Source organism: Alexandromys fortis, unplaced genomic scaffold (assembly GCF_014885135.2).
Source record: "Alexandromys fortis isolate MF-2015 unplaced genomic scaffold, M_Fortis_MF-2015_v1.1 scaffold_16, whole genome shotgun sequence".
NCBI classification, from domain to species: domain Eukaryota; kingdom Metazoa; phylum Chordata; class Mammalia; order Rodentia; family Cricetidae; genus Alexandromys; species Alexandromys fortis.
In genome coordinates, this window is record NW_026067893.1 from 12,528,904 (window position 1) to 12,556,858 (window position 27,955).

Genomic DNA, 27,955 nt, shown 5'->3' on the forward strand with positions numbered 1-27,955 from the left:
TGGTGCCCCAGAGCTCGTGCTAGCTGCATCATGGGAAGTGGTACCTGCCGTGGTGGCTAACCTTCAGGAAGCACTGGTAACTACCAGGCGTTATGGTGGCTACTGGCATCTCCTCATCTAATCATCACGACAGCTAAGAAGGCAGGCATGTCACTTTATCCTGAGTTTTAGAAGCTCAAGGATAGACTTTGAGGGAATGGAGAGATGGCTCAGTGGTTAAAAGCACTGGCTGCTGTTGAAATTGGAGCGGCGGGGCTGCGTCCCCGGCACCCGGCCGCCCACATGGCTAGGTTATGCCCGAAATAATTACACGGAGTATTCTTTCAAACACTGCCTGGCCTGGCTAGGTCCAGTTTCTTATTGGCTAGCTCTTACATATTGTTCTAACCCATTTCTAATATTCTGTGTAGCCCATGAGTTGGCTTACCAGAGAGGATCTTAACCTGCGTCTGTCTGGAGCGGGAGAATCATGGCGACTCCCTCACTCAGCTTCTTTTTCCCAGCATTCTCCTCTGTCTACTCCGCCTACCTAATTTTCTGTCCTATGAGGGCCGAGGCAGTTTCTTTATTAATAAGAAATCACTCCCACATCAGTTTCCCTTTTTCTGTTTAAACAAAAAAAGAAAGGCTTTAACTTTAACATAGTAAAATTACATATAACAAAACAGTTATCAAGTAAGAATTACAGTTACAATATTTATATCTATTTTATCTCTCACCATAACTAAGGAAAACTATAACTATTCATTCTTCAACTCCATCAAAGACTCCAGAAGGATATAATAATACTTAAGTAACAAGAAATAAGAAAACTCTAGAAATGACAGAGACATCTCGCTGCCTGGACAGTCACCCAAAGTTCCTCTGTACCGTTGGGGCATCCATCTTCGGCCTACAGGCCCATAGTATCCAGCAGTCATTTTCATCAAGCAGGAAATTCCAAAGACAGTTCAGTCACTTTCTGCTGTGTCCTGTAGAATGTCTCGTAGACTCTTTCATGAATCAGGAACCCCGAAAGACCATCTCACCTTTAGGCAAGTTCAGCAGTCCTCTCTCTGCGGGTTCTCTGTGTCCAGTTTATGCAACAGTCCAGGCAAGAGCAGTTTCTTGCCCAAATGACTATCCAACTCCATAAGGATCCTCTTCGATGCCCATCTTCCTTTTGAAGTAGATTGGTGCTGCCAGGAGCAGACATGTCTCATTGTCATGAAAAGTCCTAAGTTATTAAAATATTTTAAATGCCATATTCTGCAGTCTTTGAAAGATATGAAGAATGCCAATCTAATTGAAATATATCTCTATATATCTAGAAAATCTAATTAACATGACTACAAGCTTAACTATTAGCGATGATTATCCATTAACAACCTATATTTCCTAATTATACATTACATTTTTAAATGAACTACACAATCACAATACCTTAATCAAGTTCAAAAATACATATACATATAACAAAATTGACCTTAAAATCCATACCAATGCAAATTATTCATATCTATATCATATCCCCCTTTAAATGTAAAAGAACATTTATAAACAATATTTGGGAACATGGGCGTAGTTTTTTCTTTCCAAACTGCTTCCTGCTGAATAGGGGTGTCGTTAATTAGGTCTTTTGTGGTATAACCTGTGTGCCAGGGTCATCTCGGTTGGCAGTTGAGTGAAGTAATTTTTTGAGGGTGTTCACAGCAACCTTTCAGGAGGGCGTGGTCTATCATACCAAATCGGAATAGATGCAATCCACAGGGTCACATCCTCTGTGAAAACAAAAGGACTTTTCCAAAGCATCATATCCTTAGACCCAAATTCTGAAGTCAAGATACCTTTAGAACATATGTGCAGGTTCAGCCTAGCAGCCCATATAATGAAATGTCTCTCTGTACTTAGCTCCTTCACAGTCAAAAATTTTAAAGAAAACACAATGTACATAATCCAGACTCTCTGTGAATTTTACATTTTTACGTGGCTTATTTTTCTTTATTTCTCTTAATCTATAACTATCTGTACTTCTGTACTCTGTCTCTTTAAAGACTTTACCCTTTTTCTTTTTAAGACATTAACTTTATTCTTTATATTCTTTTTCTTCTCTCTCCCAAGCCTACGTACATTTATCCAACAGTGTCTGAATCTGTTTTATTGTGAATCTGTAACTTTTTTACTATCCAGGAGCACTTTGTTTTGCACCTTTAAATCACTAAGCGCCTTTAAATCACTAAGCGCTTAAGAATCTAAGCTGTGACATTCCTAGGTCAAAAACAGGTACTGTATGCTGGCCCCGCCCAGTCCAACAAGGCTGAGCCGCTCGTGCCTCTGATCCTTGCACATTGCACCAGTAGCATGGCGGAGCTGCTTGTGCCTCTGAGCTGCGGCACACAATGTCCCCTTTAAGGCACACAGCAGTCTAGTTGCCATCAAACAAATCATAGCATTTTAATCCAAAGGCTCCATTCATAAGCTCTGTCTCCCGCCGGAGCCAGACAGAGATCACAATGGCGGCACAGCCCAGAAAGCCGGCATTTTAAAACAGCCAGTTTTTTCTTGCTGCCGAGTCAGGACAATTTCTTTGCAGCACGCAACCCAGAAACAGCAAAAAGCTGTCTTAAATTCTCTCTCTCTCCTTTTTAAGCCCTCTCAGGTTTTTAAGTGGATTTAGCCCATCACGTCTGGGCGCCATCTGTTGAAATAGGACAAAAGGGGGAGATGTAGGGATAAGTCCCACCCCTTAGGGGGCGTGTTAGCCTCAGGCTAAAGTTCTCCTATAAAATTGGTGAGCGTGCTCCCAGCGTCCTCTTCTGCTTTCCTGGTCTCCGCGGGAACAGTGGTTCTGTAAGTCTATTCCCCCATTAAAGCTGTCTATATTTTGACAATCTGTCTGCATTCGCTTACGCCGTTACAGGCTGCTCTTCCAGGGGGGTCCCGGGTTTGACTCCCAGCACCCACATGGCAGCTCCCAATCACCTGTAACTCCAGTTCCAGGAGGTCTGACAGCTCCTCTGGCCTCCTTGGGTCCAGGGACGCAAATGATGCGCAGACATACATGCAAGCCAATCACTCAAAAAAGAGACTGAAATAAAAATCAACTTTGAAGAAGAGGTTTATTTAAAAAAGAAAGACTAGGCTCCAAAGGATTAAGTAACTCCCTTAAAGGGGAGGATCCTGGGTTTGTACCCAGGCCTCAGACCCCAGAGACCACTTTAGAACTCGCCCTTGGGTTACAGTAAAATTTGAAACAGCAGCTTCCCGGCTCTCCAGGTCGGGGGCTGGGGAGGGGAGGCAGGTTTATGAACAAGTGTGTAATGAATGTGCTTGAAACGGTGGCATCGAGCTCTGGCTGCCTGATCAGTGTCCTTGCGAGAGATGGGCATTGTCCTAGCTGTGTAGCCTTGGGTGAGGGACGCAGCCTCTCTGGTTCACTGTGTGTGCAAGCTGGAGTACTAACAACACCTGCTGTCCAGAGAGGAACGAAGTAGTGCTTATACGAGGTGTGTGGCTCAAAGCTCGGGAGTCCACAAACAGTGGACCAATGTTGACTGTGGTGTCTGCTATGGAGAGGCCTGCAGCTCCCCCTAGCCATCAGTAGCAGCCCTGCAAGGGTTTGCCTCTCATGTGTGCAGCCCAGCACTAACCTGTAACTGTCTCCTGCGACCAGTACCCTGTACTCGGGGTCATCTCCAGGAATGGCTCCGTTCTATCTCATAAACCCGGTGCCTCTTGAGCAGCTTGAGGCCGGAAGCGTGTGCCCACCTCCTGAGTCCTCATGGGAGTAAATGCTCCACTATGAGCAGACAGTGCCTGTGTGACCTCCAGGGTTCGTGGTGACTTTTGATATTCCAGAAATGCTTGAACCAGGACTGGCCCTGTGACTCAGCCAGGAAAGGTGCTCACTGCATAAGCCTGGCAATCCAGGCTCAACCCCTGGAACACGTGTAAAGGTGGAAGGCGGGAACTGACTCCCTAAAGTTGTCCTCCTGCGGTGTGCTAACCAACACACGTGCGCGCAGGTGAAGAGCTCCTCCCCATCATAGTTCTTAGGGCACACTAGCCCACAGTGACCAGTTCCTCCATGACACGGTGGTTTTGTCCTCCCTGTTTCATTGGTGAGAAAACTGAGGCCTAGATGGGAAACTATTGTCTGAGCCTGGAATACGGCCCTCATCTCCCCACCACTAGAGGTCCCTCTCCTGGGTCCAGCGTGAAATGAAGGGCTTTGTAGGACAGTGGTTCTCAGCCTGTGGGTCGCGACCCTTTGGGGGTCTAATGACCCTTTCACAGGGGTCACCTAAGACCACCAGAAAACATGGACATTTACATTACAATTAATAACCGTAGCAAAATTACAGTTATGAAGTAGCAACGAACCTAACGTTGTGGTTAGGGGTCAGCACGAGGAAAGGGTCGCAGCATTAGGAAGGTTGAGAACCACTAGGAGTCCTCTGCTCCTACATCATCGTCTACTGGGGAGCGGGGGCGCAGCTGTGGCAAGAGCTGAACATGACTTCAATGCATAGCCGTATCATAAAACTTGAAAACTCCCCTGACATTTGAGTTCCTGGGTCTGGTGTGCTGAGCCCGCTGGCCTTTGACAATCCTTGGAGCCACCAGGCCCCATAGGACCAGCCTCCCACATGGCCACAGAGGCAGAGCAGAGCGGCCTTCTCCAGCCCACACTAAAGCCGAATCCCATTGCAGGGAGGGCCTGGGTCAGGAGTCTGCTTCAGAGATTCCTGTGTTTCAACAGACACCTCATTATCCCAGCCAGCCTCTGTAATCATACAGGCCCACGCCCAGCAGTCATCCTAGGCCAGGAAATCACTCCCTCCCCTCCCCCGCCTTCCGCCCGGGGCGCCCTGAACCTCAGTGTCTGCAGCCACTCTTCAGTGGCCCTCTTGCCTGCCTAACGGTTTTCTCTCCTGCTTCTCCTTGCTCTCTCGGGGACTCGGAAGTGTGGCTAACCAGCTGGACTGAGTCTCCCAAGAAGGACGTGACAGGTACTGCCTTGTGTGCATGCGTATGAACATGTGTCCCAGCGTGTGTGCCGAGGAGGCAGGCTTCCCTGCGCATGCTTCCCTTGATCTGCATGCGGGGCTTTTCCACTCCCGGGCCTTCTGCCTGCTGGGAGAACCAACCCTTTGTCGTCCTCAGCTGAGCCTTGGAGAGTGGCGAGGGTGAGAGCGTGCTGACCCCGTGCCTGTGGCTTCGAATCCCAGCTCGGCCATGCCCTGCCTGCACTGCCCTGGGTGTGTGTGTCGGGGGGAGGGGGGGTTGCATAATCTTCCCAAGGGCATGTGATGCCATCTCTGGGCATTTCTGTTCCAGGATGATGGCGGGCTGCTGTCATTCTTGGCCTTATCACATTGACCATCCCAGGGAGAGTAGCCAAAAATGAGCCATCTCTCATGTGAGGCAGAGTCCCTGACACCTTCCAGAGATCTCTCAGGGGAGTAGGAGATATGGAGAGCAGGAGGTTCCTTGCTGTGCATGTGATAGGGTGGATCATAGCTCCAGATCCCAGTAGTTCAGAGCTTGGAATTGCCCCAAGGCTTTTAGCTGCCATGAGGTACTTTCAGGGCCTGGAGACTTAGCCTTTATCTGGGCCATCTGGGTAGAGGGTCAGGGTCTTGGTTTTTAGCCTTGTGGCAAAAGCCATGAACAGCAGGACTATAGTGCTTAGTGTAAGTGGTGGGAGAGCGATGGCACTTCCAGAAGAGTCTTCCACAGGGTCCCGTTCTTTCTAAGAGCAAACATTAAGGCTGAAGGGATGGGGAGGCACCACAGGGCTGGAGGGAGAAGAGGTCTTGGGCCAGTTGCAGGGTTACAGCTCAAGCTCCGTTCCCCTGCCTCCCGCCACTGCTGTTGGCAGGGAAGGGGGTGTTGAGCATCCTGGGAGAGAGGCCAGGCGAGAAGGCAGTGGGGGAGGTCCCCCTTCCCTCCTGGTCATCCCTATGGTGTCCCCTATGATGCCGGCCTGTGCCTGAGCTAATCACTGGGCTCCTGTCCCTTTTTCCCCTCTGCTCACGCCAGGGAGCCCGAGCCCACTTGGCCCACAGCAATGCATTCTATTCACCAAACGTATAGCTGAGAGGCCAGCAGGCCCAGTGCAGCCTGGGAAGAACCGGCTGCGAGCGGCCGTTGGGCCTTGGTGGGATGCCCAGGGTTGGGAGGGTTATGGGGAACCTGGGGCTGAGCTCCCACAGGGCCTGGCCAACTGAGAGTCCAAGGCTCGAGTCTCTCCCAGCCTTGGTTTCCCTTCTGGGATGCTGGGGGAATTCTGTCAGACAGGAAACAGAGAGGCGATGGGATAATGCCAGAGATCCTAATAGATTGAGATCCTGGGGCTGCTTAACCTGGCATCCAACCCTCAGTGACCAGGGGGCTCTGAGCTGGCTCTCTCCTGCTGGTAAGGCCCTGCCTGCCTGGAGGTGGGTGTAGGAGAGGTGTATTGGGGCAGTGGCTTTTGCTGTCCCTGGCAGTGAGGTCTTTGGTTCCTCCGTCTCCCATGTTCTACTCTCTAAGCAGCTGCTTGTACTTTTCTCGGGGCTTTAGGCCCTGTGACTTCAGTGCAGAGGCAGAACAGCCCCTGAGATACTGTTCCTGTTCACAGATGAGGAGGCCAGAGTCGAGAAGGTTAAGTGTCCTCCCCAGAGCAAGCAACGGCAAGACTGGACTAGACCCTGACTCTATTCTTTTGCCTTTGGAATGCCAGGCAATGGTTGGGTCTAGGTCGTGTCTTGTGGCACCCATATCAGGTCTGAAGTACATGGTCTGGTTGGGAAACCGTTCCCAACCAAAAGCCCAGGAGAGAACAAGACGCTCTGTGACAGGGGTGCTAAGGGAGTCTCCTAGAGAGGAAGAAGGGCTTGGGTAGAATTGAGAGCAATAAAAGAGAGGGGAATGCATGTGGACAGGGGGCAGGGGGCAGGGCCTGCAGGAGCTGTTGAAGAAGAGTGTGCACAGGAGCATCATGGATGCTGAATCATGAATGTTCCGTGGAATGGTGGAGGAGTAGCAGAGAAGCAGGGGAGCACCAACCACAGGAAAGGCTGGGCTCGGATCTGCCTTTTATCCTGTAAGTGATGAGGAGCCATTGAAGGTGTGGGAGCCGGGAAATGACTTGGCAGAGGCCTAGTTTAGAAACTTAAGTTGACAAAGGAAATCCCAAAGTTCTATGCAGATGGTTATTGGATGGAATAGGCAAGGCAGGAGCAGGGCAGCAATCCTCAGGACCCTAGCAGGCCCAGCCAGGGACTCCTCTTCTGTAAAGGCCCATTCTAACCCAGGAAACAGTACTCTCTAGAAGGGTCCACCCCTCTCACTCTGCCAAGCACAAGGAGGCTCCCCCTCCTCCCGCAGACTCCTCCAGACCCCAATTTTCCAAGCCTTGCCTACCTTGGAGGAGATCCAGAGCTGCTCCTCCAGATGACATCACCAAGCAGTTTCTCATCTGGATACCTGTTCCTCGTGCCTGCTCCATGCTGACACCCCAAGAGGCAGATGCCACAGGGGGGAGCCAGGAGCCTGCCTGCACTGGGGGTGGAAGGTGGGGAGGAGAGAATCCCACAGCTCGCACAGCTGTCTCCAGGAAGAATGGCAGCCTGCCTGCGCTGTGTGACCCTGGAGAAGGGTCCCTTTGCTTTGCTTTCCCGAGTCCCAGATTGCTAGGCGTTAGAGGCTCCAGCCAACTTCCCAAGCAGACTTCAGGGCTGTGGGTGTGTAGATTTTCTCCGCTTTGAAATCTTGCCTTGGGTTTTTCTTGGCTTGGAAATGAGCTGATATCTGTCGCCTCATGGGCACCTCGTCTTTGTCCTCATTACTTTGTCGTCTGGCCACAGACCTGGAGGATCTTGCTCCTTCTTGCCTCAGCTTCTCGTCGCCTTTGCCCCACTTCCAGTTCAGTCATTTATTGTCCCCCTCTTGGGGAGGTAAGACCCTTCCACATAGCAGCCACACCATCCGTCTGGAAGTACTTTAACCTTACACTCAGTGCCTACCACTAAAGGACATATGTGCTAGAGATGACCATAAGAATCTATAAAAATCCCAAACTCCAGTGTTGACAGGGGTCCCGGGATGCCATGAGGAAGGGTCCTTCCTAGACACTAAGCATCAATGGCATGTGTAGGCTGTGTGTGATGCAGGGGTTAGTTTACCATGTGTAACGTGGGGCTCCGTGGAGCCCTCTGTGCAGGTTTCTGTGAGGACCAAGCACGGTGCTGCTCTGCTTCCATGTTGAGTATGGGACTGACTGAGAAGGGCCCTGATGGGGGCTTGCATGTAATTGGCGTTCTCAGGACTTAACTCCCACCCCTGTCTCCCATTTTAGTCTTGTATTCTCTTCTCCTGTTTTTCACATCCGAGGTCCCCTCGGTGGCTGGTCCTTTTCTGGTTTGTGCTGTGGAGGCACTGATAACCCCCAGGGCACAGTCTGTCTAGCTGGTGCAGAAGCTGGTAACATCTGCATACAGATGCTGGGCTTCCCAGCTGTTGGTTGTGTTTCTGCCTGAAATGCAATTCTGGCTTTTCAGGGGCTCCCTGGGGGCTTGTGTGTGTGAGCTCACGGGGCACACCTCAGCTTCTGAGCCTCCTCCGAAGGTTCCATCTGGGGCTGCAAAGCCCACGTTATGTGAGAGAAAAGTTCTTTCTCTTTCCAGGAGAATGAACTTCTTTGACTCCCCCATAGTTCTCTGGCCACAGACGCTGACAGCGCCTTCTTCACACAGGACCCAGAGGTCTAAGCACTGCGTCTCACTTTTGGCTGCAAAGCTGAACCATGGGACAGGATGGGGTATGCAAAATGAGTCATGCCGAGGCCCCACCCACTAAAGCTGGCTCTCTGAAGCCTGGGCATCAGAGTGTAGGGGTTTAAAAGCTCCTGGGATAAGTCTCCATTCTTAAGTGGAGGGTCGTTGTTGCGGAAGGACAGTGTGTATGGAAATAAACGAGTGTTCGGTAATTAGAAGAGAGGTGGACTTGAACCATTGAAGCGATCGTAAGTGGTTTGACTGTCTTTGTATGAGCTGTGGGAACTGCATGCGTCTCCTGTCCTCTCTAAACCTCTCATTAATCTGGGAATTAAAGGGGAAGGGAGAGAGGGTGTCTCGAGGTGAACCAAGCCATACCTGCCCTGCTGTGAGTCAGACCCCGTCATATAGAGGGAATGTGACTGGGGCTGAGGCACCACAGCAGACGGGAAACGCTGGATTAACTAACTCTCTGGCCACACAATTGTGTGGAACTTGCTAGGGTTTTGCATTTGTTTTGGTTTTGGAACAGGGGTCTTGACCAGCAACCCAGGCTGACCTTGAACTCCTGCTTCAGCGACTGGTGTGGGAAGGACCGGCTGACTGACCAGCGTGGTATAAGAAATGTTCTAGAACTCCGTTGTGGGTGGAGAGGTCTGGGAAGTCTTCCTGAAAGAGGTGGTTAGTCATTTTCTGCCTGTGGGTTTGTTGAAGGCTAGCAGGGCGTCCTGTCTTTGAGAGTGTCCGCGGTGATAGGCGAAAGGCAGAGATTTGACAACACATCCAGCCATATGCCATGCGATGGACACCCTGTCTGTTCACTTTCTAGCCCGGTCCTTGTTTCATGAACGTCACACTGGTTCAGTAGCCAAGTAGGACAAAGAACTAACTTGCTTCTGGAACCGGGGCTCACCTACCCTCTCTCCGATACACCCCCACCTTTGGTTCTGAGGCTCTTGAAACTGCCCAGAGCCTCAAGGCAAGGGGAACCAGTCACCCTCTGCTGCTTGCGATGGCGGAGAGGCCCAGGAAAGCTCCTCCGGAAAGCCTAACACTGCCGTCTGCCCGGCCCTCTGAAAGCCAGGAGGACAGGAATGGAGCCGAACTTGAGGAAAAGTTGGCGGGGGTGGGAGGATGGGGGATGGGGGGTGGGCTCAGCTCGCCAGCACTGGCTCTGGGACTTTCTTCTTGGGTTTCAAGTAAACAGTCTGGGCCCTCCTCCCATCCCCTGCCTCCACCCCCAGCTCCTCATTCGACGGGTCTCATGTGTTTCTATTTAAGGGTTGCAAGTAAGCCCTAGTGATTGGCGGCCTCAAACCCTCTTGACTCTTTGCTGGACCTAGGCTGTGGAGAAGTTCTCTCCCTCTCCCTCCTGAGGGGATCCCTGCTGCCTTTTCTCTCTGGGTTTACAGGCTGGGGTAGAGGCAGCAGGCCTCCTGGGCCTCCCCTTCGCCTCCCTTCTTTCTCTCTCCTGTGCTCTGATCTCAGCCTTCATGGGCCGCCCACTGTGCTCTTGGGGCCCTCCTCTCACACCCCAGCCAGCACTAGAGTCTGGAGAGAGGGGAGGCCCCAGGCCTCGCTGCAGACTCCCCCATGCCGGGCTGTGACTAACTTCACAGGCAGCAGCAGGCTTTTTCCTCAATTTCCTTGTCTTCCATCTCTGCCTGCCTCTGCCTCTCTCCACCCCCTTCTCCTCCCCGTCCCCTGGCTCCCCATGTCCCCCGGTCCCCGCGGTGCAGGGGGCCGGTGTGGGGCCTTGCTATATGGCCTGTCCTTGGGGTCCAGCAAGCTGCGAGCCCTGGCTACGGGCTGCTCCTCGGTGCAGCGCTGGCAACCGAGCAGCCTCCCTCGAGGGCAATGGACAGAGGGCGCCCCGGCCGCGGGGCCACGGCCGGCCGCTGGCTCACTGCATGCTTTCTGCCCTCGCCAGGTGCCGACACCAACGCCGAGCCCATGATCCTGGAACAGTACGTGGTGGTGTCCAACTATAAGAAACAAGAGAACTCGGAGCTGAGCCTCCAGGCCGGGGAGGTGGTAGATGTCATCGAGAAGAACGAAAGTGGTGAGTGCCTGGCCTTTGGCTGTCCACTCCTGGTTCCAGCCTGGCTCCTGGGCCCTGCTGGGTTTTTGTTCCTTTCCTCCTCCCCCACCTCTGCAGCTATACGTTATTTCCATCTGGCAGGGAGAGGACCGAGAAGTCTGAAGTTCCCCTGTTGGTTTGGGCTGCAGGCCAGCAGTTTGCCTGGTGGTGGAAGAATGTCTCCCTGGCTTGAGGCTAATTTGCCAGCTTGTGCTAACGCAGGGCCAAGGTGGCCGCCGAAGCATCCATGCTCTATTCAGGAGCTCTGTGCCATCTGAGGCCCAGAGGAGATGGTAGCTCTGGTGCCCAATGACAGCTTCCCCAGCTGAGCTGTCTGCCAGGATCCAGACAGAAGTGGGAGGACCCAGCCTACTGGTGGAGAAGACAGGGCCATGACAATGGGTTCCAGAGTCCCCAGACCTCTGGCAAGATGTCTGAGGAAGGGCCAGGCCTACAGGAGGTTGCCTAGTGTCTGGGCAGTGTGTGGGTAGTGAGCTGGCTGCCCCCTGCTGAGCTGGAAGCTACCAGGACCAGGGAAGAGGGCCCAAGCACTGGATAAAGCCAGGTCCTGGAGCCAGGAGGGGTCCTGCAGCAACCAATGTGTCGTTAGGAACTGACACGAGGAACAAACCATGGTTTCCCAGGGTTCCGGAGTTCTTTAAGAGTGGACTGAAGTCCTCCTTGGTATTCTTGGCAAGAAAAGATACTGCAGATAGAGGGACGAGGGCTCAAGTCTGTCAGTCCCCTGTTGCAGCTCCTGGGGCCCCTGGAGGGCCGGAAGGTCCTTGGAACTATGGCCTCCCCTTCAGGCTTGAAAGCCCCTGCCAGGGCTTGAGAGGACTCAGGATCTTGTTTTGGTTTCAGTTTCGGTTTGCTGGGGGCAGGCCCTGGGCATAGGTGTACCCCGGATTGCATTTGTGGGCCCTTCAAAAGGGGGGCCCAATCGTCTTCTCTTCCTTCTGATATTTCAAAAGGAAAGCAGTTCAATGGGTCACTGTGCCCATTCTGTAGATAGAATGACTAAGGCACAGAGAGCTGGGCAGAAACAAGTATCCTGAGGTCAAAAACAGGGCTCCCAAACTTCTGAATGCGAATGCCTCTAGGTGGCTGCAGAGAAGCTAAAAGAAATCTCTTTGGACATTCTAGGGGACCCGACTCCCCAGCACAGGGCTGTGATGTGAGCACAGACTGGGTTCCCCATCCTGATGCTGTGATCTTCCTGATCACTTACCCTCTGTGAGAGGTCAGGCTCTGTCCTTGTGCATGGGTGGTTGGCAGGGACATGGCACGCATGACAGAACATGACCTGGTATCAGACCTGCATTCCAGGTGAACACCGCCCTGGTTCCCTTTCTGTGTCACTTTGTCGCGTCATGCTATTGTCTCGCGGGGATGGCACTGGAAGCCCAAGGCCCTGAGGCCCCGTGGGAGGTGGGGGGGGGGGTCTGTCATAGGTCTGTCATAATGAGAGGCAAGAGGGGAGGAAAGTTTGTTCACATGGGAGCCTGCTCCTTCTAAAGGCAGGAGATTGCTTTTGAATGCGAGGTCAGTTCTTTCAAGAAGGGCAGGTACATGTGCCACATGTACCTGCCACACCACCACCACTGTATGACCCAGAGCAGCAGGAGGTCGTGAGCCTCTGAGCCTGGGGTCAGTCAGCCATTGGCCAGCGAGAGTCCTGGTACACCATTCCAGGCTGAGCATGGTGGCACATGTCTTTAATCCTAGCATTCAGGAGGCAGAGGTAGGCACTGTCTGGAGTTTGAGGCCACCCAAGGCTAAATAGTAAGGCCCTGTCTCAAAAAATAATAAAATAAATAAAAATTAGAAAGGACTCTGGGGACTCAGTTACCTTTCCCCTTTCCATCACGTATGTGTGACCCTTATAATACATGGACTCTTGCCTAAGGGTGAAGGAAGGAGAACTCGGGGATGTGCATCTGTGTTAGGCTTAGAAACCTGCTTTCCTGCATAGTTCGTTTGGTTGTAAAGGGGCCTCAGCTTGCCCCTGCCACTTATCCCTGAGTGGCCCCGGCTAGAACAGAGACCCTATAAGAGCGCTGAGTAACTTCAGGTCCCGCTACTCCGCCAGGCCTTACCTATTCCTTCTGTAACATGGCGTAGCCTTGTGGCTGCTTGGAGTGGAGGCTGCCTTGTGTCTGAACTTCTGTTATTTGTGCCTTTTCTGCTGTTCTCATGGTTTGTGGAGATAGCTGCGTAGCTACACGTGTATCTGAACAAGGATCTGGAGTACTGTGGCTACCTGTCTGTCTATCCATCTGAAACCAGCATGGCTGGGATGGATATCCAGCTTAATGAGAGACACAGGGTAAGGAGGAGAAGGCTAGATGGCCAGACTTCAGCTCCTGGGAGGTAATTCTCTGGTAAAGAACCTGGACGCTGGACTGTGGGGGTGCTGTAGGTGAGCCGTGTGCATCCTGTGAGATGATTTTGGAAGGAGTGGTGAGTGAGGCTTCAGAACTCTGGAACAAAGACCCAATTGTGATGCCTTTGACCTGGGACACGGTGAGGGTGTTGCAACATTTCCACTGGTGTTGTTGGGCTGTAGCCCCAGTGAGTACCATCCCCCAGGCCTCCCTGTGTGTCATTTGGGGCAGGCCTCTGCCTGTGTGCCCTTCCCCTTAGCTGGGAGCCACTCCGATGGAGGGTCCATGGAGAGACCTAGAAACCTCTGGCTCTGCCTGATTGTCAAAGAACCCCTGTGACCTGGACCACAGCCACAAGGTGATGAGAGACGTGGACATGCCAGCAGCACTCTGTGGCTGTCACCCATCAAAGGAGATCTGCCCAGAAAGTCACCAAGTCCATAGACAGTCAGCGCCAGGGCCCAAGCCCCATACTGAATAGGATCATTGTTACCAGCTCCATGGAATAATTCTACATGATAAAAGGCAATTTACCATTTGGTAGCCAAAGCGACAGACGAAGAGTTTAGATGATTCTTAGAATCCAAAAGCTAAGGGCTCTCCCTCCGAAAAGGCCCCGGGGAGGCTGAGATGCTCTGATCTTAAGTGTACAGTGGGTAAAAGTGTGTGTCAGTGACAGGTGGATCAGAGTCATGGACCTATCAAGATGATCACCCTGGGATCCTGCCGGCACGTTGTTCATAGGTAGCGCGGTGTTAGTGATTAAGTCGATTGCTTGAACTTGGAGGCAGGTATCAGTTGAGAAGATCTCAAGACGGTGATGGATAAGGACAGCCCATCTCAAGGAGCACATATCTGGGTAGAAGTCGCAAGCACCTTTTTGATCAAACAGAAAGAACCCATGTAGGAAGGCTCACCATCCACTGGTCAGTAGGACACATGCAGCAGAAAGATATGACATCCAGCAAGCCACGCCAGGGCCTGTAACAGCCATTGTTTCTTCATGGAAACTCCTTGACCCTTGACCTGAGCCTCCTTATAAGACATTCTTGTGTCGGAAAGACCCACACCGGCTGCCCCTTTTGGCGGGCATGGCTGGCGTGACGTCTGCGGGCAGGTGACGTCAGGGTCCTGGTTGCTGGTTTCTGTGCTGAGAGAGGCTGCCTGCAGCTTTCCAAGATTGTTTCCTTCTGAGACTGCAGCCAGGGCAGGGAGCGTGGAGATGAGTCAACAGAATTTCTCCTGCCTCAGCTTTTATCCTCTGAGTCTTTTATCTCCTGGTATTGCCGTGATACCCTGAGGGTTCTGATGCTTCCTTGAAAACAAGGGGTTTTGAGCTCCTTTGTCCCCACTCTCCCCATGAGAAAGCTAAGCCTTGGGGTGCTTTACGCTCCAAACCAGTGCTTAGTCCAGTTGATCTCTGACTAAACGCTGGAAAGTCGGTCCTCTAGCTTTTTCTGGAGATGATTGAAAGACTGTGGGAAAATCTCACGGAAGCCAAGAGAAAAGCATGAGTCCCAGCCTTCGGGAGGCTGGGACTCGGAAACCTCGCTCTTCCCTTTCTGGGCTGTCTCTGCCCTACCCCCTCAGTGTGTGTGTGGGGGGGGGGGGATCACATGGAATTCATGTGGTAGTCAGAGCACCAGTTTCCCCAAACTGGTTTGTTTTCTGCTTCCACTGGGGATTATGGGAATCAGGTGTCAGACTCAGGTGGTCCAGCCTGCAGAATAGACATTTTAACTAATTCTTGTCATGGTATCTGTAACCATTTTACTTGGGAGGCAGTGTATGGAAGCAGAGAGGGCCAAGAGTCTAGAATTCAAGTACTGGGTTTCAGATGTTGCTCTGTGATAGAGTACTTCCTTGGCATGCTCAAAGCCTGAATTTTACCCCAGCACTATAGGAAGGAAGGAAGGAAGGAAGGAAGGAAGGAAGGAAGGAAGGAAGGAAGGAAGGAAGGAAGGAAGGAAGGGAAGGAAGGAAAACCAATGCTACCCTGACATTAGAAATAAACAATTTGCTAAAAAAAAATTTTTAACTTATTTTATTTTGTATATCTCAGTGTTTGCCTGCACATATGTATGAGTATCACACACATGCCTGGTACCTGCCAGAGGTCAGAAGAGAACATCACATTCCCTAGAACTGGAGTTACAGATGGTATATGGGTGCTGGGAACTGAACCCAGGTCTTCTGTTAAGAGCAGCGTGTGCCGTTACCTGCTGAGCCGTCTCTCTAGCCCTTCAGAATAAAAGGGAGCAGTGGTATGTACCACACAGATTTTATAAGGAGGGAACACACTGTACAGGGCGCGCATTAATTACTCCCTGTTATTTTATGACGTTCGAGTACTTCCTTTGTCCCAGGCACTGTGATAATTGTCTATACACCCATAATGTCTCTGTCTAATGGGTGTGGAAATTCTAGCACTTAAGATGAGGGATGTATTGGGAGGATGGGTTAGCTTTAATTTTTTGATTTACATTTATTTCTTAGGGTTGCAGGGGCATTCATGCCACAGTGAGCATGCAGAGGCTGGGGGATAACACACGGGAGTTGCTGCTCTCCTACTGTGTGGGCCCTGGAGATGACACTCCAGTGGCTGTGCTCGCTGTCACCCCACCCACTGCTCCATCCCCCCCACTTGGCATAGCTTTCTTTATGACTCTCCGCTATCTTAAGTTGACTCTGTTTAGCTTCTAAGTTGTGTGCTTAGACTACGCTTGACCAAGGAACGACCTGAATGCCGCCCCAGACTTCCAGCCGTAGGAAGTGGACATCCCAGTAAAGACAGGCGAGGCCGTTTCTGGAGAGGAAAGTTTATTGCCAGAGGCACTGCCGAGTAGTGAACTATCAAAACAGCCTTGTAGGAGTGAAGCTCCCTGAATCAGCCTGCATTAGAGGTATGTCTGGCCTTCACACGGTCCTGTAGGAGCATCCGAAAGCCTTGCTCTCTGATAGCTCATCCCTTCCTAAATGTGTGTGTGTGTCCCTGCTGTATTTGCCTAATCAGCAGTTCCTAAGTCCATCCTGGTCCAAGGCTGTCTCTGGTATGCAGTGTGTTCACTTCCCCAAGAGAGGGCCAGAGAGCGTAAATCCCTGAGCAAGTGAGCCTGGGGCCCTTCGGCCCAGCCTGTTCACTCTGGGACAGAGGTTATCTTGCCGCTGCAATTGCAACATAGCCTCCTAATGAAAACATTAGACTTCGGGTTGGGTAAACCTGGCTGTGATTTTGAGGCGGTTGCTTTGTGGCCCTCGGAAAATTTCTTGGGTCCTCCAAGTACCGTTTCCTTACCTATAAAACAGGAACAACTGTGCAGCCCCTGCCACAGCTGGAATATTGAAATTAGAGTTGGAACATTCTGGTTCAAAAGGGCTACATGTTGAGACCCAGAACCACAGCGAGTGCCCAGTGTGTCACAGTGCAGACAGGACTCTGGGAACTTGAGCTGTAGCTTAGAGAGCAGTGTTGGCCTAGCGTGCACAAAGCCCTGGTTTGACCCCTAGCACCATAGAATACGATGGTACCTATCTGTAATCCCAGCCCTTGGGAGGTAGAGACGTGAGAATCAGAAGTTCAAGGTCATCCTTGGCTGCATAGCAATTTTGAGGCTGATCTTGGCCATATGAGATCCTGTCTCAAACAAAACCACGCCAGACTGGTACACCCGTGGCACAGTTTACCCTCTTGGGCCAGTTTCCTGGCCAGACAGTGGGTTACTCTGGTTCTGTCTCAGCTCTGAGGGTCTGTGGGGCAGAGGGCAGCAGAGGGATCATTGCCCGTGAAGTTAGGGCATCACCGGCTAGAGCTGCCTTCTTTGGAGTTCTTACTTGCACAGCTGTTTTTGTCCCCAGTCTGTGACATAAAAGAAGGGCTTGTTACAGAAGCCGGACTCCTGCTGGCGACCCAAGAGCAGATGCCTCCTGTCAGGATGCTTCATGCAAGCCTGACAGAGAGGAGGGCCGCCTTGGAATACCACTGCACTGACCATCCTGGTTCTGTCATGTGGGGCAGAGCTGAGGTGCTGGGGGAAGGGCAACCAAGCAGGGAATAGGCACCCCATGTGGAAGTTAGGCAGCCCTGTGGAAGTTAGCCATAGGCTGTGGTAAGCAGGGGGAACCCGTCTTCCTGGCTCTCGAGGAGGGCAGCTAGAGCGGGGGTGGGGGGGCAGACAAGGAACTAGTTCTTTCCTCAAGCTACGTGTACCATGGCTGTTGTCAGGAAGGCATTCAAGAGCTTGTCAGCACCAAGCATTGCCAGCCATATGCTGGGCACCAGCTGTAGTTCCCAACAGGGCAGCGCAAGGGTGCTGGACTTTCCTTCTACCCTGCTCAGGTTGGACAGATAGAGCAGCCGGTCATCCTCACCTGATGCTGTCTCTGAAGACAGAGGTGGCCTGACTCTTGCCTGTGAGTGGGCAGTCCTGGAGACCCTTGCCCACCTCCCCATGTACACACACGTGTACACACTGCCTTTGTCCCCAGGGAAGTGGCAGGTCTCATTCTCTCGCTGACGTCTTGGGAGAAGCCCTTCCCACATGCCCTCTGCTCTTATGTAATGGGCTTTAGCTAAGTGCAGGGCACATGTTTTCTGGGGAGTATAATTTGTCAGACCCTCAGGGAATTTGGGTTGAGAAATTGCCACTTTCCCCAGCTTACCCTGTAGATGCTGGATACTACACACTTCAGCACTTGGGTTTTCGGTAGTCATTGTGGTGGTAACTGAGGGTAGCCCATGGTAACCACCTTCGTTCCTATCTGCATCTTTCTAGATTCCATAACCTCATCCTCTGATGTCCAGTGCTGACCAAGAATCCTAGTTTAAGGTGGGGAACAGCCAGGGTGACCCAGTTAGCTTATATGCCCTGAAAAGTCTTGTGGGAGTCAGTGTTCCCTGAAGCTCCCCATCTTGGATCCTGTTGAATCCCCCCACATGGAGGGAAACTTCTGGTTCTTGTAGCTTGAGTTCATGAAACTATTGTTTGGGTTTCATTGTCTCAGCGCATGCTCTGTAGCTGGGCATCTCTCAGGCCCCTGCTAAAATTCATTTGTTTCTCTCAAGCTTTTTATTGGACTGGATTGTGGGGAAGTGGCCCAGGAGCACCAGGGGGGTAAGAGAAAGCCAAACTCCAAGTCAGTCCGCCAAAGACTAGCAGTAAAGCAAGCAAACTGTGCCGGGTCCAAAGCTGATTCACCATGGCCATTGTCTCTCTCCCGTGGTCTGGTCCACCCGCATTGCCACGGCCACTGTTGGCTTTCCGTGTCTCGAAACCCAAGTGGCCAGAAGTCTGTTCTCTCAGATGCCTGCTGGGAATCATCATCAGAGAGGTCAAGGCCACCTGGGGAAGTGTCTGTTCCTGCCAGCTAGCTGGGGATTTTGAGCTTTTTCCAATGTGCTCTTTCTGAATCATAATATTTTAAGTTTCACAGGATAGGAAACCGGGCGATTTTTAAAAACCCCTTAGTAACAGGCAGGGTGGAGCTTGGTGTTCTCTCTAAGGACGAAACTGAAGTCCAGAAAAGTGAGGTAACGTGTCCCAAGGTTGCACAGCAAGGAAGGAAGAAGTGAGCACCACGGGCCATTGTCTGCCTAGGGTTGGGAGCCGGAGTGCTTGCAGCGTGGATTATGCTTCCTTGAAAGGCCAAACCCCAGAGGACTTTGCTATGTAAGCTCCCCGCACTACAAAGAGCTAAGAAGCAGAGATCTGTAGGGCAGAGACTCTAGGAGAATGGAGAAATTGTGGGTTCCCTCATCTTGGCTCCCCAGGTCCTTCTGGAGGGGTTGGGCTGTATACGTGGTAGATCTGGAGGGGTTTGGATAGGTTCTGAGCTGTGCCCCCTGGCACTAGTCCGGGTACCTCCAGTCCGTGTTGCCTTTTACTGTTGTAACCAAACAGAACCATCCCAGCCCCTCTCTTACAGCCCCATACCACATGGCGTAGGTCCTCCATCCTTTCCTCTCCTGCCCTCAGTCCTCAGGGAAATCCTGCTTCCATAGCAGGTGGGCAGGTTAGTCAGCAGGCGTGGAGAACCACGGCATGCATAGGACTGGAGTAGAGCGGTGGACAAGTGTGGAAAAGAACCTACTGTGTGACCCACGGCATGCATAGGGCTGGAGTAGAGCCGTGGACAAGTGTGGAAAACCTACTGTGTGACCCACGGCATGCATAGGGCTGGAGTGGAGTGGTGGACAAGTGTGAAGAACCTACTGTGTGACCCACGGCATGCACAGGGCTGGAGTAGAGCTGTGGACAAGAAACTGTGCCCTTGTCTTGCTTACCCTTGCTGACAGTGGCATCCTGAGGTTCTCTATCTATATCCCAGATACTGTGAGCTGGTTACACCCCCCCCCCATATAAGGCCCAAAGCAAGGTGATGCCAACCCCAGGAGGCTAGGGTTCAGGATGGCACATGGCCTGGGTGCTGTGGGTTTTCTGGATGCACGGTGCTGGATTGAGTGGAGGGACGGCTTCTGAAGATGGTACATATTGAACAAGGAGAGGCAGCAACTTGTAAGGAGAGAGGAGTCTGGTGTTGCATGCATACTGAATAGGTGGAACCAGGGTTAAAAGAAGGAGGTTGCCCACTAAAGCTGAGTTTAGCTGTGGTAAGTAGGCTGGAGGGGCCTGTTGTGTGATATCAAATAGGAAGTTACTCCCTGCTGTGCAGAGAGAAGGAGGCAGGCAGGGCTGCCTCATGACTCTGGGCCTTCAGTACTGAGGGACCAGCTTCTAAAGTCCCAGAAGTAATGTAACAGCTGTCAGGGGACAGGAACAGGGTTCCTGGGCCACTCTTCCTGCCAACTGGGCCCTTTAGACTGTGGCTAAAGCTAGATTTTAGACTCACCTCCCAGGCCTGTGCATTCAGTCTTGTTCCTCTCTCAGGTCTGCACATGTAGCCTGAAAATGCAGGCTTTCCTGTGTAGCTTAGGCTCTGGAGTTAAGCTCCAGAAGATGTGGTGGTGCTGACCATGGCTGCCTGAGTTGTTGAAGGAGGCCGCTTGTTGGTTCCCAGCTTCTCGGCCCTGAATCACACATAAACCTTATTGGCCCATTAGCTCTAGCTTCTTATTGACTGACTCTTACATCTTAATTTAATCCATTTCCATTCATCTGTGTACCGCCACATGGCTGTGGCTTACCGGATAAACTTCAGCATCTGTCTCCTGTGGGGGCTACATGGCTTCTCTCTGACTCCGCCGTTCTTTCTCCCAGCATGCAGTTTAGTTTTCCCAACCTACCTAAGTTCTGCCCTATCTGGGGCTCAGGACAGTTTTCTCTCTTCATTAATGGTAATCCTAGCATACAAAGGGAAATCCTACATCACTGAGTCCCCCTCAGACCCCAGACTTGGCCCCTGCAGCCTCTTCCTTTCTTCTTTCCTCTCAAGAAGGTCTCTGTTGCAGTTGGCTAGGTACCCCGTCCCGGCACTCCTGGACACTCTGTCTTTCTCATTTGTTTCCTGTTCTCATAGGGCCCTGGACTGCCCATGGCTCATTGTGCTCAGAGGTTTGGGCTGTTTGTGCTGCTTTAATGGGAGGAGACAGATAGCAAGTGTGTGTGGCAAGAATGCAGGGCCTTAGGTCCCTGTACCAGCCAGCTCCTACAACATCAACTATAGGCTACTACATGGCTGGCTTGACCAACTAACCTCTCTCCAGACTGGTGCCGCTGCGTGCCAGCTTCAGACACCCACTTCTTGCCTGAGGCATTGGGCCAAGGGATTGCCACTTGGCACAGTGCTCAGGGTGTCCTGTTAATGGGTGGAGTTGTGGAGCCATTCAGGAAGCATTACCAGGCTTTGCATAAGATGATCTTGGTCAGTGTGGGCTCTCAGCTCAGCTCCCAGTAAATGGGTGACCTCAAGTCACTTTGTCCCTTAGAACACTAGCTGCCCTTCTCTGAGAGGTAGAGGGGGTCAGCAGTGGCTACAGAGCTCCCAAGTTCCCTGACCATTGTACTCTGAACCAACTGAACTAGAAGTAGCCTCTTTGTCCCCATGGTGTGGAGACCCGTTAAGTTAAGATGGCTCGCCACCCCTAAGCCTGGGTAAACATGCAGCCTCCACACAGAAGGCACGGGGAAGGGAAAGTGGCCATGTTGCCCAGCCCCCAGCTAGCTCTCCCCAGCTGCCAAATGGGTCAACGGCTGCGAGTGTCCCTGGGTTTGTAACAGGATCGCTGGGATCGCGGGCTCCTGGACACCTCTGGAATTGCCTTCGTGAGGCCAGATGCTTTGCCGATTAAATTTCCGGAGAGCGAACAGCTGAGCTTCCCCGAGCCACTCTTACTGTGGCAGCCAAGGGGCTCCCATGTGTGCGAGCATTGTTCTCCTTGATGAAAGGAAGAGAGTGGACAGAGGGTGAGGGTGGTCCGGTGCCCACTCTCTCCTGTAGACAACATCAGCCGCTGGGGCAGCTGGTGCTGCCTGGAACAGAAAGGATTCCATGATAGGGTTTCAGGGTAGCTTTTCCCCCTCTTTAAATAATGTTTTTGAAGAGTTGCCATGGAGAACTGTTGGAAGCAGAGGGGCTGATGAATGTCTTTAGTCAGATGAGGACAAGATTACCCAAGTGAGGGAGAGTGTCCCTCCCGTCAGCAAAACTGTGGGGTTCCAGGGCCGCCTTGCCAGAAAGCCAGAGCCATAATCACAAACAGACTGCGATCACTTACAGCCAGAAGTATTACTTTAGACTCTTGGCTTTGATGGGGAAGAATGCAGTTTTCCTTGGCCCCTCCCCCACCCTCTCAAGTTAAACAAGATCTGTGAAAGCCTTAGCTCTGGGCCCTAAAGAGGCCGGGATTCAAGTCACAGGCCCAGCTGTTGAGTGCTCCCCTGAGTTCCCTGAGACATTTTGCTGTCCCCATTCCTCCTTGAGGTGAACTGGGAATCCCACTTCCCCAAAGGCATTCCTGTCACCCTGGGGCTTCCTCAGCATGGGTGCACTCACCATCCGAATGTCCCAGCATTTTTTCTGCATGTGTGCTCTAGCTCACAGTATGCCATGGGGAAGGTCAGATGGCTTAGCATACTGGGATATTGGAGTCTAGCCTAGCCCTAGGGGTGGGAGCTATTTCTCATCCTTTTTCCCCCCTCAACTGGTACTTCCCAGGCAAGCCTCAGATAGACTGCCCCACTTCTAGGCATCAGTATTGCTGAGCCATGGCTATGTGTGACAAGCTACCCAGGCTCTTAGAGCAGATCTTGGGGGCATTGTGGACCTGGTTGCCAATAGAGTGGGATTGTAACCATCTGTCATTGGAGAGGAGGGAGGGAATTTAGCTTGTCGTCTGGGCTTTGCATAAGGAGAATTAGCGCCCATGGGTCCTGCCTCACTGGCTCCCTTATAAATATTTGCCTTCTGGTTGCTTCCGGGCCTCATTACATAGGCAAACACAGACTTACCTCCTTGGATCCAGAGGGTCTGCACTTACAGTGGGATCAAAGTCTCTTGACATGGACACGGCAACCAGGAACATTCTAGACCTCAGGCCAATCTGCCCTCAGTGACCCCACCTCTGCAACCCCATGAGGACAGCCCACCTTACCTTGTAGACGCGGTTCCCAGGTGGGAAACTGGTTAAGATCAAAGCCAACAGAGCAGGTTCTGGTCTGGAGGCTGAGGCAGGAGGAAGGGAATAGAGGCAGTGCGTTCCAGTGTAAGGGGCAGGCTAAGATGACAACGTGATGTTACCAATAGTGCTTTTTTTTCCCTGTGAAATCAAATTGTAGCATGCCATGGCTGAGGGCTAGGAACTTAGACAGGAGTGTCTTGGTCCTGTCGATGCCAAAACACATCAGGCGCAAAGAGATGTTCAGAGCCCATCTCTGTCCCCCACTTTCTGCTGTTAGACTCTAGCTACACCTTCTCACTAGAGAATATTTCTAGAATGGAGTTGCTCCCCCAAGAATCCGGAATTAATAGGACAGCTTGGCAGCTGAGAGAGGAGAATTCGGAGGGCAGTCTAGATCAGCATCCTTCCCCTTTCTGCCTGAAGACAAAGTATTGATCATGGAGAAATCCAGAGCCTAGCAGACAGGCAAACATGTAGTCCGCAGCCATTAGACCCCTTTGTTCAGTCATTCGCTCCTGGCCCTTTATCTCCTGCTGTGTGCCAGGACAGAGGTGTGTTAGAAAGACCTTCGTGGAGAATTAAAGAGGAAAGAGAGCTGCTACCCACCGTCCCTCAGCAGAGGGACCCTCCTGCTGCCCCTCCCTTCTAGTGTTGGTAGTGTTGGAAGAGCCACCCATCTCATTGGTAATCCTATGTGCCTATCATCCCTGCCTGGCCAATCACTGTGGAAAGTCTGTAGTGAGCTGGGCGTGAACTAGGGGGCTATCTGGTTTGAGGTGATCTTTTCCTGCATTAGACACATTCTCAGGAGCCTGAGTTGGTGCCTGTCCGTGGAGACATGGAAGTGAAGTGGAGCCGGAAGTTCAGAGAGCCTCACTATATCGGCACCACGCTTCTGAGGCTCCAAGGGGATTTAGAGGCCAGGTTAAGTTCCTGGGGCTTTCAGGAGACTGGGTATGAGAAACCTATGTGTAAGGCAGGCTAGTGGCCCTAGAATCACCCTCTCCATGCCAGGCATGGAGCGGAATGCCTTTTCCTGTGGTCTCTAGCCCCACCATCCTGCACGGGGTGCTACTCTGACCTCTGTTGTACAGTACGGACATCCAGAGAATTCATGCCATGTGCTAGGTCATCACATATGCTCGGCAGAGTCCTGGTAACCCCTCTGTGGTAGTTTAGGTACTGAGTAGGACACCACAGCAAGGAAGCTGGTTTGGATGCAGCTGTCTCCCCTCTGTCCTCAGGGGTAAGGGAAGCAGATCTCTGGGCCACCTTCTCCAGAGCTCCAAGTTGTACCCTCTAAGGGGCTTCTTTGTGTGTCCCTGGTATGTGACACTATGCACATGGTCCCAGTGGAGGCTGTGGCCAGACTGCATGGCTTCCTCGGATGGGCATCCCCTAACCGTCCCCGGTGAGCGGCCTCCAGGCCTCCCTGAACTTTGCATCTCTGTTCCTGTGACAGGAGAGACCCAAGTAGAAATGGTCCAGCTGGGTTCACCAGCAGGTTGCAGGGGCTTCGGTTCTCGAGGATGGGAGCGTTTGCCTCCCTCGTGTCCTGGGGCCAGTTAGACAGCCAACAATATAGTCTGTACTTCAGTTCCCGATGGCAGATCCCTGGGGGGGGGGTGCTGTCCGTGACTTTCCAGCGTTGGGGAATTAGAGGAGAATTGCCAAAGAACACCTGCACTCCATTCTCACCAGCCAGGAGGCGCTGGCCTAGAGTGGTGGGGGCTGAGGACAACCAGCCCGCACCAGCTTACCTGGACCCCAGCAGCTGGGCTTGAGAGGGGGAAGGTGGCTGCAGAGGTCAGAGATGGGAGGAGCCTATGCCAATCTCTCATTGCATTGTGTTATCAACAGCCACATACTAAGCCCCTTCTCCATCCAAAATACCCAAGCCAAGCTGGGGCACCAACAAGATTCCCAGCCAAGCAGCAGGAGGCTGTCCTCAGAGATCCCTTGCTCTAGCTGAGGGTGCGCTCAACTCAAACATCAGGTCAGCCAGGGAGCCAGCTGGTGGGGAGCCACAGAACTTCACAGAGGGGTGGCTTGAAGGTCAGGGGCCGAACACAGTGGCGAATCAGGGAAACTAACACAATTGGGGACTCTGAGACCCATGGGGTCAAAAAGAACAAGATAGAAAGCCTTTCCCCAAGGGCCCATGAAATTCGAGTGCTCAGCTCCCACGCTACTGAGTAGCCAGCGGGGACCAGCAAGCGTGGGACCAGCGTGCAGCTAGCTGTCTGCTCCCATCTCCCCATCTGTAACATTGGGATGATATTTGGTTCCTGTGTGGCTGTAGAGAAAGAAAGTCACCGAGTGGCAGTTACTTCCTATCCTTTTTCTCTGACAGTCTGGAGTAGGCAACATTTGAGTCCCTGGCAGTATATATCATGGGGGCGTCTGTTGGATTCCTGAACTTGCTCCCATCCTCCAGCAACCTAGACACTTTCTGAAGCAAGGTTCCCATCTGTTACCTCAGCGCAACTTTTGAGGAAGGAGGGCAGGTGGTCTGTTCCCGTATTTCAGAAGAAGGTAGTTTCTAGGCCATCCGTGTTCCCCGAAGGGTAGTTTGTACATGTGAGCTGCTAGACGCCTGCTGGATAGCTCTTCATCCCCTCACTCTCCCTTCACTCATGGGGGAAGGAGAAAGTGTGCCTGGGGCCCCTGCAGTGTCAGCACCTTGGCTGAGCCTTTGAACTTGAAGGCATTGCTGGATGTGTTTCCCGGTTTTCGCCTATTTGGGATGAGGTTTTCCCATTCGGTGTCTGGCGCAGGAAAACGTCCTTCTGAAAAGTATATTTACCTTTTTTTAAGTTGTCAGCTTAAGCAAATACTAGTACAGGTGTTGCTCAGATAGCTTGGTGGGCTGTTTGAGGACTTGGGGAACTGCAGAGTTTAAAGGACCCCAAGTGGGACACTTTCTCCTGGGCGCCCTCCCTGCCCCTCAGTATACTAGGGTGACACCAGTGGCTCCCAGTTTCCAACTGGGAAAGGAGCCTGGAAAAGCATGGGCATTGGCGGCGTCCGCTCCCCACACCACGCAGAGGAATCCACGCTGTCAGAAAGCCGTTGACGTCAGGGGGTGCAGAATGTTTGCGAGCCCTCTATTTAACATTCCCTAGGAATTAAATAAGGAGGGTTTGGAGGGAGGAATGCCCTCAACAAATTGTAGAGTGGGTTTGTTTTGTTTATGGAGACAGCCTTTAAAGTTACAATTGCCCCCGTTTTATTTTTGCCCAATTGAAGAGAGGCTGGCCCCAGTTGGGAGGGAGGTTACAACTCTTAGAAACCTATGCAGCTCTAAGCTCTAAGGCCAGGAAACTTCTGTGTTTAGCAACGGAGAGAAGGGAATTCATATCCATTTGCATCCATGTGTCCTTCTTAGATACTGGAAAGAGCGCTTGCTGTTCTTCCAAGGGACCCAAGCCCACATTCCGTTCCCAGCACCTACACCAGATGGCTCGCAACCACTTGTGACTCCCGTTCCAGGGGATCTGACACCCTCTTCAGGCCTCCAAAGGCACCTGCATGCCCAAGACACACACCTACACAGACTCAAGCTCAGAAAATCTTAAAGAACAAACAAAAAGCTGAAATTAACCAGACCATCTGGGGACCAAATCAGTAGCAGATTGCTTAATAAAATCATAGGTCCAGTTCCCAGCAATGCCCACTTACCCCCGAAAATTAGCAAGCACAGGGCAGTCCCTCAGCCTCAGCTCCACGCTGCCAAACAAAGTCCGTAGTATTGTTAGGCATTTTGTCCCCCCCCCCACAACCATGGCAGGTCATGGGATTTCAAGTTCCCTTCCCTACTCACAAGTGCCTCATCCGTCAACCTCTTCCTCAAGTGACATTGGCAAGCAGGTATCACCTCTAATGTGAGGTGTGTCCCCAGGAAACAGCATCTACTGTAGCATGGCCCTTAGGGTGGTCTTGGCAGTACAGGGAAGCTAGATGCGACTTTTCTGTGTCACACAGTGGGCGTGGATGGCCCCTTTCTGCTCTGTGGTTCGATGTTCTACAATGACTGACTGTCCAAGTCTCCCCGGTAGCGGAGTGAACAGGATACCGCCAACCTCCTCAGTTGTAGCAGAGTTCAAGTTCACTCTCAGCCTCCATTCCCCCGGGTTGGGGCTGGTGACCCAAGTGGTTTCTTTTTTGAAGTTGGGAATAAAAGGAGGTATTACTTTAAATCCAGCCACACAGCCCCCAGTGCTCAGTTACTGATGAAGCGTTGTGCTGTGGTGGCCCCGTCAGGTTAGGACAGAACTAAAGAGTTCCTGCCTCCTCGTGATGCCAGAGCTGCCGTGCTATCTTAGTGGAAAACAAACGTGGCTCTTGTTTGCTGACGTAAACAAACCTGCGCTGCTCTGATCCCCACATTCAGGAGGCAGAGGTAAAAGGATCACAAATTCAAGGACAGCCTTAGCCACATTCTGAGACTCTGTCTTAGAGGAACAAAAAACAAACAGTTTTATTACTTAGAACAGGGTCTTATATGAAGCCCCAACTGGCCTTGAACTCACAGAGATCCGCCTGCCTCAGCCCTCCCAGTACAGAGATTAAAAGCAGTTGTCACCATGCCTGGCTCAACAATTTAAGCTTCAGTGTCTATCGTATAAAGATAATACTCACATAGTTATGCCCAGTATGTGCTGTGTAACAATGATGAACGACCACGTTACTAACATATTTACTATACTGTAGTTTTTAACATTGTTTTAGTATGTGCTCCTATTTATATAGTTTAAAAAAAAAAAGCCTAACAGTCTGCTATGTTACGCTGTTAGTGGTCTCATACTTGACATTTATAGCGTCTCCTGATTATGTCACAAGACGCCTTCAGGTAGCTGAGCTAGACCACCTAGGTGTATGTTTTGAGTACGTTCTACGCTGTTCATACAGTGAAGTCTTAATGCTTTTTTTTTTTTTCAGAATTTGTCCTCGTTGTTAGATGGCACGTGTCTTGGTATTCTACCAGCTACAGAATCCATATTTGTGGGATATGGCAAAGATGCGGTGTGGCATTGGGACGTCTGAGGTTTAGGGATGCTGATCCTAGGTCACTGCTACCTGACAAAGCTCTTGGGTGTGGATCTTGTCCTGGAAAGCCTCTTTGGTCTGGGTGTCCCTGCCTCACCCTGTCACATGGCTTAGATGTGACTTG

General features: G+C 51.7%; 1 protein-coding gene across 7 annotated transcripts in view; it reads left to right on the top strand.

Annotated features, from left to right (window-relative positions):
• Positions 1–27,955, top strand: part of Sh3pxd2a (SH3 and PX domains 2A) — a 199,454-nt gene that overhangs the window by 137,406 nt on the left and 34,093 nt on the right. For 4 of the 7 annotated variants that reach the window (XM_050145395.1, XM_050145386.1, XM_050145404.1 and 1 more), the window contains one exon: positions 10,672–10,803. In XM_050145395.1, coding sequence (XP_050001352.1) covers positions 10,672–10,803 — 132 coding nt within the window. Of the gene's footprint in view, positions 1–4,946; positions 4,992–8,852; positions 8,990–10,671; positions 10,804–27,955 lie in introns of those variants that run through there. The other 3 variants (XM_050145425.1, XM_050145421.1, XM_050145420.1) reach the window with 2 other exon arrangements.